Source organism: Sesamum indicum, linkage group LG5 (assembly GCF_000512975.1).
Source record: "Sesamum indicum cultivar Zhongzhi No. 13 linkage group LG5, S_indicum_v1.0, whole genome shotgun sequence".
NCBI lineage: Eukaryota > Viridiplantae > Streptophyta > Magnoliopsida > Lamiales > Pedaliaceae > Sesamum > Sesamum indicum.
In genome coordinates this window covers 6,784,716-6,798,410 of record NC_026149.1, presented here as the reverse complement: position 1 = coordinate 6,798,410, position 13,695 = coordinate 6,784,716, and the positions used below count along the sequence as shown (strand labels likewise).

The following is a 13,695-nucleotide window of genomic DNA, read 5'->3' as shown; positions in this document are numbered from 1 at the left end:
TTTATTTTTAAAGATTGACAAAAATGATTTTTGTTTATTTTATAAAAGATAGAAATAATTTATATAAACGAATAATAGATGAGTGAGTGTAAACGTAATTATCCCTTTAAAAAATTAATAGCGGGAAAAATATAATATCCAAATACTGTCTTCTTACTCCATAAAACGTGATGACTGCCACAGTGCTACATAATATAGAGAGCAGACGTAAGCGGCCCACATGGCCACAAATCCAGAAGACTTTCCTTTCTCTGATACGCATAGCATGTGGCTCAGATTCTCCCCACAGTTCTGTTCAGTACTACGTCCTCGATAAGGTGTTTGGGTGAGCTTGCAATCTCTTTAAAATATTATATATAAAATAGGGATAAATGTATTTTGAATTCTCAAATATAATTATTAGTGCGATTTTAGTTTTTAAATAATTTAAGGTTGTAATTTTAATCCTCAAATTTTAACTTCTTCGATATTTTTGGTCTTTTTGTTAACTTTACGGTGAAACTTAATGGAAATTTCTTTTGAAGTGAAAAAAATTGTTGTTTTCCTCTCATTTTGTGGCGTTTTTTAAATTTTATTTTTTCTATTTTTCTCCAAACTTCAAAAGAGAATAAACCAAAAAAAAATAGTAACATATTTTCTAAATAATCTTAACAAAAAGTTTTCGATAACAGAAAAATTATCAATAATTTTAAAAATCTGTTGCTTAAATTTATTTTTTTTTTGGTTTATTCGCTTTTGAAATTTGAAGAAAAAAAGAAAAAATGATTGCATTGGATTACAACTCAAAAAACATCACCCAAGATGGGAGGAATTATTTTTCACTTTAAAGTGAAATTTTCATTAAGTTTAATAGAAAAGTTAAGGGAAGGACCAAAAGTACAAAAAGAATTAAAGTTTGAGGATCAAAATTACAACCTTAAATTGTTTGAAAACTACAAATGCATTTATCCGTATAAAATATTTGAAAGTTTATAAAAATGTTATAAAATTTTTGGTAATTTTTCTATAAATATTTTGAAAAAGAATAAAAAGTTTTAACGTAGTTATAAAATCATAATAAATTCCTTTCAAATTAAAATAATTATATATTTTTTATTATTAATATTTTATAAGCTTCATCGTCTTATTTTATGGAGATATTTTAGTAACTTATTTATAAAATAAGGTCTAATATTTTATAAGCTTTAAAAATATTATGTAACGTTTATGAGCATATAAGATCTTTTAAATAACATTAGCCAAATACCCTCTAAGTGGAATTGTCATATTTCCTCGTTTGATGCTAATAAATAATATTTTATTTTATTGTCTGAAATTAATAAAAAGTTTATTCTTAAATGTATTAGTTTATTTAATGTAATAATACACTATTACCAACTCTCCAAAACTAAATAAAAAGTATATAAAGACTTTGAATTTTACAACTTTTATTCAATATTCTGTGTAGTTAAATCGCGGAAGGATTCAAAGCAGACAGGGCGGAAATATAATGACAAGTATTATAATTAACAACATAAGTAGAAATTTGTTGATAGTGTTTGGATTTGTGGTTTGAGTGTTTTGGAGATAGAGAGAAAAAAAATAGAGACAAAAATCACTGTTTATTGTAAAATCATATCTTTTTTATATATCTTTTATCTATAAATATTGTATGTTTAATGTTGTATTTTTTGAAAACAAAAATCACTGTTTATTGTCAAATCATGTCTCGTTTATAATATATATATAAGTGTATATATATATATTATGTATAGAAAGTTGAAAAATAAAAAAACACACAAATAAGGTGTAAAAATACAAAAACAAACATTGGGTGCGTCTTATCTTATCTTGGAAAAAGCAAAAATATAAAACCAAACAAAGCAGTTGGATTTAGCATTAAAAAGTGATTATCAAAATCTCATCATAAAAAAACTTTTTGACACGGATTCTCAGGCAAGGATTGGGTGAGTTTATAAGCTATTTAAAGTATTTTATAAAATATTTAAAAGTTTATAAAATATAATAAAGTGTTTGGTTAGAATGTCTGCGACTACAATATAATTGTACTGATAAGTTGCAGAAGATGGTCGAGAGCTATTTATAGCTCTTGGCTTAAATCGATAAAATTTAAGAAGTTCAAAATAATATTGGTAAAACAAAACACTCTCTTCACTTATTTTTAGCAATAGGCTTACAATAGCTTAAAATAAGTGTTTGCAGATACCGTATTCAACAATAAGATGTTACCAGCTTATAAGCTCTTTTGAAAAAAAATTGCAGATTTTCGAACCTTTATCTTTTTAGAAAAAATCTTAATAAATTCTTTCAGATTAATTAAATTTTGTTATTATTTATGTTTTATAAGCTCGTCATTTTACTTTATCCAAACAGTTCAAAAAAAAAAATAATTTTAAATAAAATTCAACATTTTATGAATTACAAAAACATGTCACAAGACCGTGTCTATAAAATTTTAAAAATAAACTTAACCAAACACCCCCTAAGTACTACGGCAAAAGAAGATAATTAATGTACAAAAAGCTGAATCTAGTCCATTAATTATTACTAACATTAAAAAAATAAAAATTTAATCATAGCTAATTGTCATAGTTAAAAATAAAAAATAATCGTAGAAAATAGTTATTGATCACGACTATGCAAATGTTGTTGGCCGTGATATCTACGAGGGTGATTAAAATATTTGTCATGGTTAATAGTTTTATCATGGCTCCAGCCATGGCAAATAACTTTTTCTTGGTGAAAAATATTTATGCTTTGCATCGATTTTATTTAACTGTAGTCAGTAAAAAAATTTTACCACAACTTTTAATCCATAACTATTAAAATTGTAAAAAATAGTAAATTTTTTTTCTAGTGTAGGCTGGGCCAATATAGTTACCGCCATAGCAAAGCTAAGTTTGAAAGGGTGCATGCAGAAATCAAGGCCTGATGGAAAATGGCCAAATCTTGAAGACTGCTTATGTCAAAATATTAGGTAAAGTATATATGCACACACAAGTTGTACTTGGTATATTCTTGTACTGGATAAGACACCTTACATAGGTTAAAAGTGGTGATTAAGAAATATCGCAATTGGTTAGTCTTAATTGGCTTAGCTAAGTCTTGATACCCTCATTGCTTGTAGTTATTTAATTGGAGGGGAAATGCAAGAAACTCTTAGTGATATCGTAAATGAGCAAATTATCCATTTATGAAAAAATAAATAACAATTTATCTCTCTATATTTTTTAAAATACAACAATTTACCCCCTATAATTTTTAAAATGAAACAATTTAAGGAGGTAAATTGCTTTATTATAAAAAGTACAGGAGGGTAAATTGCTATATTTTTCTCATATAAGGATAATGTGCTCATTTTTAATATTATATGGGATAAATTACTACTTAATAGAATTCCTGTATAGTTTCTGCAGGTGGGAATAGAACCATACGTACCTACTGGAACTATATATGGAGTGACAGATGAAGGGTCTATTGATTATTGGCAACTGTAAGAAAAGATGAGTAACAACAAAAAAGCCATTTCATCGCGGAAGACCCTGTCATATGTGGCTCCAACAATACAAAATGGTGAGATCATTGTACGTTCGACGCTGGCAACTAGTCAAAATGGATCTCGTCGATGGAGAGCTACGGCTGTGGGGTATTTTTTAGGCAAGCGTCCATACTTTCATCACTTGAAGGAGTACGCCAAATCCGTATGGCTGGCGTTGCGTGAGGTTACTGCGACAGCAAATGGGTTCTTTTTCTTCCAATTTAAAACTATTATCGATATGGAAGAGGTAATTGAGGGGGGTCCGTGGCTATTCCAGGGACAACCTATTGTCCTGCAGAAATGGAAATCGGGAATGGTGATGAGAAAACTCAAGCATACTCAAGTACCCGTGTGGATTTGCCTATGTCACTTACTTGTTGAATTATGGACAGAGGAGGGGCTTAGTACGATTGCTAGTGGAGTGGGTAAACCATTGTACCCAGACGCTATTACGAGAGCATGCACGAGACTGGATTTCGCTCGTGTATGCGTGATGCTTGATATCAGCTCCAAATTGCCGAAACACATTATTATCATGGCTCCTGATGAGGATGGTGGGGAGTCGCCCAGCAGAGTTGATGTGGAGTATGAATGGTTACCACTTAAATGTACTGGGTGCAGGACATTGGGCCATAGTGTTAAGGATTGTACGGTGAATAAAAGTGCCAAGTCGGCTAAGCCTCCTGTATCGGTTTACGTACCAAAGGTGGGACCATCCCAAACGGTCGACCCAGGGGTGATGGCGAGTACTTCAGGCTGTAGGGATAGCCAAACAGAGGATCATGCCATTGTCGCTAATGTGGCGGGGCCAAGCCGTAAGGATAGGGGTAAGGCCATCATTACTTATAATGCTTTTGATGCCTTACAATTGATTGATGATGCAGATAAAGCTCCAGGGGGTCCTAAAGAATGCAGCCCCACGTATCCACACTCATGATGAATGTGGGCATATGGAATGTCCGTGGCCTGAATAAGACGGGCGACCAGCTAGCTGTCAAAGATCTAGTTACGGAATTCAGGTTACAATTTCTTGATTTCCTAGAAATGCGTGTTCAATTGAATAATGTTCCCCGAATCCAATCCTTTCTTTTGCCCCATTGGAATTGGTTTGTTGACTATACTACTGTTGAAAATCGTATATGGATAGCGTGGGATGAGAATTTTATTGATGTGAAGGTACTTGATCTGGGTCCTCAATTTATTCATGCTCGTGTTACCACTAGACCATCACATGAACCTATTCTCATGACTATCATCTATGGTGCTAATGAGTTGGCTGAAAGGAGGAATCTATGGGGTTCCTTGGAATCACTTGCCCCCCTTTGTGTGGACACTTCATGGATCGTGTGGGGGTTTCAATGCGGTCATGGATCTCAGTGAAGTATGCGGCACATCGGGAGATATAAGAATGGCGATGGAAGAGTATAATACATGTATACAGAACACTGGCTTATTACCATTGCCTATGCAAGGTGAATGGTACACGTGGCACAACTATAACACTAGTCCTCGTAACCTTTGGAAGAGGTTGGATCGAATTCTTACTAATGATACGTGGGTGTTGAGATTCCCTACCTTATTTTACTCGTGCCTCACCCCTCGCACGTCTGACCACTCGCCCATGGTGATTGCGGGAGATTCGTATAGACAATGTGGAGGTATGTTTTGGTTTGACAATTATCTTACTCTCTCACCCGCCTTTATTCCTAGTGTGCAGAGAATTTGGCAGCACAAAATTGTTGTTACTCGAAAATTAAAAGCATTGAAGTCGGTATTCAGTGAACAAAGGCGAATGAAGGGAAACCTTTCTCATAACGTTCAGCTTGCGAAGGGCTTCCTCGAGATGGCGCAACTTATGGTTAGCGTGAATAGGAAGGATGAGCTGCTACTATTCTTGGAGCACTATTGTCGGCTAGTGTATGCAAAGGCTGCAAAATTGGAACAAAATATGCTGAAACAAAGGGCTAAATTGCAATGGATGAAGGGAGGGGACCAATGTACACGTGTCTTCTTTCGAAGGATTGCTCAAAGAAGGACTGCGAAGAGGATTCTGCAAATTAATGATGCCCACGGTACTACCCACATGGAACCGGATGCGGTGATAAATGAGTTTGTCACGTTCTTTCAGTCCCTATTAGGTGGTGACCGACGCCGGGAGTTTCTTGACCTTCAGTATTTACAGCCGTGGGCAAGGCAATAGTGGATGATGAGGAGGCGATGCAGCTTATTAGGCCATTCACTGCTGAGGATGTGAAACTCGCCATGTTTGATATTAATGAGGATAAAGCTCCGGGGCCAGACGATTATTCGTCTGGTTTCTTTAAAGCGGCATGGTCAGTGGTGGGTCCTGAGATCACGAGAGCCGTTCTGGACTTCTTTGCCATAGGGCGACTGCTGAAGCAAGTTAATAGCACTATCTTGGCTCCTACCCCCAACGTACATACCCCTATTACTGTCGTTGATTTCCGTCCTATCTCTTGTTGCAATGTACTTTACAAAGTTATTGCTAAACTCCTTGTCCAACGACTGAGTTAGGTACTGGATAAGATGATTAGTCCCTGCCAGGCGGCTTTCATTCATGGTAAAAGTATTGGAAATAACATCATGATGGCACAAGAATTATTTACTGGATACAAACAACGACGTTTACCTCCACGATGCGCGTTAAAAATAGACATTTGCAAGGCATATGACACAGTGGAGTGGGATTTTCTCCTTGCCACCTTGCAGCTTTATGGGTTTCCGGTGACTTTCAGGCGATGGATTGAGGAATGTGTTACCACCTCATCCTTCTTAGTAGGTATTAATGGGAAACCTCATGGTTTCTTTGTGGGTTCCAGAGGACTACGACAAGGTGATCCTCTTTCACCTTATATGTTTGTATTTGTGATGGAAGTGCTGCACTTGGTGTATTTACAAATGATCGACCAGGATGGACGCTTTACGTTCCATTGGAAGTGTGAAGCTTCGCATATATTCCAGCTGGGTTTTGCTGATGATGTTATACTATTTTGTCGAGCTGATGCCCAGTCCATACGTGTGTTCAAGGAAGGGCTGGACCGTTTTGGAGATTGGTTGGGTCTTCGACGGAACGGTCAGAAGAGTCACCTCATTCTCTCCAAATCGGCACAAGACATCAAAGAGGAACTATTGATGATCCTTGGGTTCCAAGAAGGGCAACTCCCGATGAGGTATTTAGGTCTCCCTCTGATTTCTTCAAGACTTACTATATCTGATTGTCGGCCTTTGCTTCAAAAGATTGAGAAACGTATTGCGGGTTGGGAGGGGATATCTTTTTCGTAAGCGGGTGCAAATTATCAAGTCTGTGCTCACCTCACTTAGTGTCTATTGGGCTTCGGCTTTCATCCTTCCTAAATGTGTCATCAAGGAGATTGAGAAGCGACTACGAAGATTCCTATGGAAGGGCACGGGGAGTAGTGGGTATGCAAAGGTGGCATGGACGGAGGTGTGTAAACCAGTAATTGAAGGCGGACAGGGATTGAAGGACATAGGAGTATTAAACCGTGCGCTTATGTGTAAGAAATTGTGTGATGTTATTCATTGTGACAGAACGTCTATTTGGGTACAATGGCTTTACCATGGACGTTTACGCAACTCCTCTATCTGGACTGTTGCCGAAACCAGAGGCGCTTGGGGTTGGAACAAGCTCATACGACTCAGGGCTTGGTTAAGAATGTTGGTGGAATATCGTATAGAGATGGGCGTGATTTTTATTTGTGGAGGGACCCATGGCATCACCTTGGCCCTCTTATTGAGAGATTTCCACGGGGGCCTAATATCACCGGATTACAAGAACACATCTTGCTACATTCGGTCATTCGTGAGGGGCAGTGGCACTGGCCTCATAGCACTGATATGGAATGTTTAGAAATCGTGCACACACTACCCATGATCTATGGGGGTAGCGATCAGATCATTTGGAGATGCTCGGGTGGAACCCCTACGACTCAAGCCTTATATAAACTGCTTGATCCTCCTGGTCCAAAGGTAGGCTGGTCTTCACTACTTTCAAGACCACTCAAAATCGCTCGACACATGTTTATCCTATGGCTTGCTATCTTGAAAAAACTGCCCACGACAGACAAACATTGGTTATCACATCTTGGGGGATGTGTCCTATGCTGTCAGGACAACATGGAGACACACTCACACTTATTTTTTCGTTGCCAATATAGTCGTTGATGCTTAACAGCTATACGGCGTGTTGTACGTTTTCTTTGGCCTAACAGAGAGTGGCACACCGATATTGAATGCCACCAGGAGATGGAGGGGAAAACACGTCATTAATGTGGTTTATCGTACATTACTTGGAGCTTGTGTTTATCATATTTGGAGGGAGCGCAACTTGAGACGATTCGAGAACATTGAGAGATCTCCGACTATAGTCGCAAGTGTTATTATAGAGGATGTCAGACTACGTATTCTTAGTACTAACTTGTCGAACTCTGTTAGTACAAGTGCACTTCATAGATTGTGGCGTATCCCTTGGCATGTAGAGGGAGATGCTAGCACCTGAGCGCTGTTGTATTATACCTCTATTCTCTTTTATGAAATTTACCTTTTTCAAAAAAAAAAAAAAAGACAACAAAAAGCCCCAATAACTCGGTTGAATTCCTTAGCTAAGCCGAAATCAACAAGGGGTTGATTATATACACTTATCGTACTTAAAGAATATCACCTGGCGCAGCACCTCCTTGTTGGCAAATTATAAGAAGGTGCACATCAAATAGTTTGATGTGACATTGAAATACATTATAAGAAAATAGTTTAATAGCGACAACAATTTTTATGATCGCAAACTGTCGTAGTTATTGATGGATTTTTTTGATTGATACGGGTGAATTTTCGGTGGACATCAATTGCTAAACCAACATCCTTGACAAGTCCATCGAAAATTAAAAATTTGACTGAAAATTCCATCGAATTTGACACAAAATTTTATCCATTGAAATTCGCCAAATTTTAATGTGTCCAAAATTTTTGACACCATATTGGACGATTGTGCTTTGTTGGAAATTTCTAACGGCATTTTCAACAGTTGTACTTGCTTTTGTGATGGGTAGTCCTAGCACCATTGACTATTAGGAATGTGTCATAAAATCAGTCGAATTGTGATGATTTTTAACTTTATTTTCTTGGTCATCAGTTCGTAAGGTTTTGGGTTGTTTTTCCTATGGTATCAGTCATTAGAACCTTCAACAACTATATTTTTTTTCATCCAAAATCCATCGATAATTGCATCAGAAATTCCAATATATTATGTTCCAAATTCATAGGTAACTCCGAATTTTGAATGTATTCCCTTATTTGTGTTCCCACTCTCTTGCATTCTAACTACTGAAAAATAATGGATAGCAATAATATCGCATAAACAAATAAATTTGTGTTTGCAAAAAATTAATTAATCATATTGACACATAAATATGCAGTGATTGAACCTGTGGCAACTAAGTATGTCCACTTACATAGATCAAGCCCATCGACAAGCCATTGGCTTGATTAAGTCATGTGAGTGTCTTTCTCATTATCTTGAAGATCACCACAAGAATATTTTCAAGATCATCCATGTTAAATCTTGCTCTAACTGTTGTGAAAACCTAAAATATGCTTTGCTCGTCTTGGTGAATTACTACAAGAGCAACCCACTCTTTTACACACCTCAAATTCATGGAATATTTAGTGATGCTCCAAAAAAAAACCTAGAGAGAAGTATCTTGATAGGATGTTTGGAGAAAGCATTTGGAGGGTAATCGTGTTATGATCACCTCACTTTGCTTGTACTTGTGTTATTTAATTACAGCCATGTACTCTATTTATAGGTGTACTCAATAACCATAAGAGGAGTCATTATTCCGACATGCATTTTGGAGACTACAAACTCTATCAGATATAATTTATCGAAGAAGAGTCATATCCCAACATTAAGTTGGGGACTTCAAACTCTATATGAAAATGAATGCATATTGTGTCATGGGTCCACAAACCGAGCCCAATGTCCAACACTCCGTTCATAAATATTTGACTCAATCTCCATGGTATCCATCATCTTGATTTATGAATCTCACGTTCTAACTTCCTATGGGAAATGGGGCACGCGACCAAGCGAAAAAGAAATGCTGATGAGAGCTATATTAGTTCATCATCGAACTAACTTAACCGTACATCTTAATAGTTTGTTGTGTACCCCAAACTATGTAGTTGCACTTAATCAAACTGAAGGGAGTGGATCGGCGTGAAAACACAGCTACAACATGAAAAGCATGAAAATTAAAATAATAAATTCGGATCAAGAGGTGTATCTTTGATATTCCCAGGCGTTTGGTGTATTAAAATGCAGAGATAACAATAAGAAAGATTATGCATAAGGCTTATGGAATACAAAACGGAAAGGGAGCACGGAAACATTAATAAAAAAACCATGACCTCTTTCACTTTTTTAATTGGCTACTGCGTTGCTCCACTCTCGGATCTCGTTCACTGAAATCCAAGTATAGAATCACTCTAACGAGGTACACCCCATACCAAGAAAAGATCTACGTCCTCTTGCTAGAAAGTACGAGATCTGGGAAGAAGAAATAAAAGAAAAAAAAAAACACTACTGATTAGTGTATTTTGATTCATTCTTGTTCTTGACTTGATTCAAAATCAAGAAAAACCAAGAGTAAGAGAACGGATTTTCAGCTAACTTAAGAGAGAGGGAGAAAGCTGAGTGTGTGAGGGTGAGAGGCGTGTGTTATGCATTGTTGGGAGAAAAACAACTTAGTCAATCAACACCTAGAAACTATTCTAGGTAAACCCCAACAATCTTGTAACCTTCCATCAAGAATGAAGGCAATCATACCATAATGCCAACTTACCATTATAGTCGAGCGAGACTTCCAAAAGCCCGACTCAACCACCTCACTTTCCTTTCAAGGAGGAGTCCAACTCCTCTTACCATGTAGGAGGTTAATTCGGTCTGGTCCCCTATTTTAGGGGACTGGACTTGTTTAGATAAACTAAAGCAAGAACAAGATTCAATGGACTCTAATTTAAATCTAATATTATTAAAGCCCAACTAAAATGTCTAACGTTTTATTATACAATTAAAAGACACAAGTTTAATCTACTTCAATTAATAAATCCAATTCCTTAATCAAACCTAGCCCTTTAAAATTAGTCCAATTAATTTAAAATGCTAAGCCCAAATTTAATTAATTCAATTAATTAAATTTTGGTCTATCCATCCAATGGATTATCCCACATATTAATAATCTAATTATATATATATATATATATTCTTTGGAAATGAATTTAATCTAATTACAAGAATTCACTTTTTTCAAAATGAATTAAAAGTTAATTTCATCACTTCCACAGTGATTTGTGTGTGATGCACATGTAGTAGATTGTCTAGTGGAGCGCAAGTCAGGTACTCGGAGAGCGATTGGACTTAGGTTAATATGGTGTTAAGACCAGTGATATGCCTAAGTGGAAACTCCATCATAATACCCTTATTATCTTGACATATTTGGCGGTCATTCTCAATCATCAAGTCTATCAAATGATAGGTCAATAAAATCGATAGTATCACTGGAACAATAATTCAAGTAGTAAATGGAGCTTTCCAACAACAAATTTGTGCTTGCCTACTGCTTGAATTCACTAGAAGATCCATATTTATCTCCATGTTTCTTCTCATTTAGATACATTATTTATCATCAACACAACACACCTAAACGAAAACGGCTATAGTGGCTATGGCGAATACTAATAAATCTCACCATTTATGAAGAATGTCTCAAAACTACATCCTTCAAGCAGGCGTAAATATTTCATCCTCAATTCACCTTTACACATATAAAACAAATTATCTACTTTTGCACTTGACCTCTAGAAATCACATGATTCTAGTGATCTTGCATGATATAAGATCAACTTGGTCTGTTAGGATGGATGACTAGAAAAGGTGTAATCTATTCCGACAATACTCAATATTATGTAATATTATTCAGTTAATAAAATGAGTATTCACTATTAGTCTTATCTTCGTTGTGCTCATTCTATATGTTCACATTTGCTTAAACGTCACAACAAAGCCCATAGACCATTTAGATAACTGTGAAGTTGGACCGCGTATTAAATGGTGGTTACGAAATCAAATGCTAAGGGTTTAGGTTTGAAAAGTTCCAAATAGAGGACCTCGAGATTGGGCATCGAGTGTCCTATAGAGACTTGCACTAAGAGTCACATTCATTGACGAGTGCCACATTTCATCAGGACAAACGTGGGACGTTTCTGGAATCTTAATGGTTGATTGACTAGGTGTGGAATCGCCTAAACTAATATGTGAGGATCGTCATACGGAGCCTTGGAAGTTTTATTGGAATGACTTGAGTCCCAACTCCGATAATACGGAAACAGTCCTCAAACTTGAAGAACCACGACAGTCATGTGAATACGATGACTGTATCTTGAATCTAGCGAGAAGTGATTGTGTCACAAACATGATCATTATAAGTCTTGTCCAGTGTAGTCAGCGTATGAAGCAAGGATGGTGAGTTTCAAGAAGAGGATCCATCCCCTGTCAATATATGACAGAGGTATCTCCTATGCACTTGGAGATGCGTTTACGCCTTATGAACCTGTGGTTGTAGTAGTTGATCGAATAGATCCCTAGTCCAAGATGAGAACTGATACCAAGGAGGTTCTTATCTCGAGCATCTTAACGTAACGCAGTCTCAAATATTAAAGCATAGATGCCTAGTTCAGGATGAGAAATGACACCATATTCTATGTCCTAGAGTAAGGCTAGGAGACAGTAGATTGAAGGACTGTACCCATATGGAATCGGAAGCCTAAATGTTCACACATGTATTCACTTAGTCTCTAGTACTATGGATCATTGCTAGACGGTAACCCATAGTAGCAGGCTTTTTTGATCAATGGTTGATCAAGGATGATTTATTAAATTGAATTTAATTAATCATTTGTATTAGATATTAGCCAAGTCTAGTTGAAGGTGATCTAAAGAGACAAAAATTCATCGGGAAAGAAAAAGGAATTAATTTAGAATTAATTTTGTGAGGTATAAATAATTGTATTACTTGCACGTGGGGTTATCCATTGTATGAGTAGTCCAAGATTAAATTAATTATATTAATTTAAATTGAGGTTGGCTTAATTAATTAATAAATTTAATTTTATTAATTAAAAGACATTTTGGGCTTATTAAATTGGATTTAATTAAATATTTATTGGGCCTTAAATTTATTTTATAAATTCGATCCACTAATTGAGGCACGCTAGCTAATTGATGCAAGGAGGGTTGACCAAAAATTGCACTTCTAAAAAGTGCAAGTTTGGATATAATTCGAACCCTCTCTATGTGGCATGATTGGATCATACCATACAGGTGGAGGGTCTATATTATACATAAGTGGATTGTATCTGGACACATTTCCACCTTTCCATATAAGTTATATATATGTATTTTGTATAACATTTAAGAAAATAATTACACAATATACACAACACAAAACTCTCTCCCACTCTCCTCTCAATTCGACCGCCCCCTTGCTCTCTTAGTGAGAGTTTGGCTCTGATCTTTTCTAGCCAATTGATCAAAGCTCTCTTCGTTGTGTGGTGCGAATAATCTTTGAGGATTCCTAAGTTGGGATCTTGGGTGAACGAGTAGCCAATTGAAAAATAAATTGAAAGAGGTATTCTCATTTTTAAGTTTATGCATCTCGTTCGTTCTGTAAACATAGCCTCGTATGAATGATTTAATTTTTTTTTATTTCATACTACATTGAACGTCCGGGAACACCCCTTGGAATGACCGTTTAATTTTTATGCTACTTTTCTCTCTCGCTTCCGCTAGCACGTTCCCGGGTCGATCCGCTTGCCTTCAAGTGGTATTAGAGCCCGATTCGAAGTAAAGGTTATTTTAAAGTATGATTTAATTGCTTTAATTGTTGATTATATGTTTATTAACTTGTTTAATTTTGCAAATTATTTGGATGATTTGAATATTTAAGAAAATTGAAATTTCTATAAATACTTGTGTTTTATTTGGATGTTTTATTTTCAGTTTACTATAGAAGTGCACTGCCGACCAGCATTGCACAATGATTGGCTAACGCTCACTGGGGCGT

The 13,695-nt window shown here is 36.1% G+C and overlaps 2 protein-coding genes across 2 annotated transcripts; both read left to right on the top strand.

Moving 5' to 3' along the window:
* Positions 4,905-5,738, top strand: LOC105162219. The gene has a single exon (XM_011080211.1). The coding sequence runs from the start codon at positions 4,905-4,907 to the stop codon at positions 5,736-5,738; it is 834 nt and encodes a 277-aa protein (XP_011078513.1).
* On the top strand, positions 5,756-8,075 carry LOC105162217. The gene is made up of 5 exons (XM_011080210.1): positions 5,756-5,974; positions 6,074-6,729; positions 6,797-7,004; positions 7,109-7,546; positions 7,752-8,075. Exons 1-5 carry the CDS (start codon positions 5,756-5,758, stop codon positions 8,073-8,075), a joined length of 1,845 nt encoding a protein of 614 aa, XP_011078512.1.

Coding starts and splice junctions, on each gene's coding strand:
- LOC105162219 (XM_011080211.1), top strand. CDS start 4,905: ATGGATCTCAGTGAAGTATGCGGCACATCGGGAGATATAAGAATGGCG.
- LOC105162217 (XM_011080210.1), top strand. CDS start 5,756: ATGCAGCTTATTAGGCCATTCACTGCTGAGGATGTGAAACTCGCCATG. Junction 5,975..6,073: donor TCTTGGCTCCTACCCCCAAC/GTACATACCCCT, acceptor CGACTGAGTTAG/GTACTGGATAAGATGATTAG. Junction 7,005..7,108: donor CAAAGGTGGCATGGACGGAG/GTGTGTAAACCA, acceptor TCATTGTGACAG/AACGTCTATTTGGGTACAAT.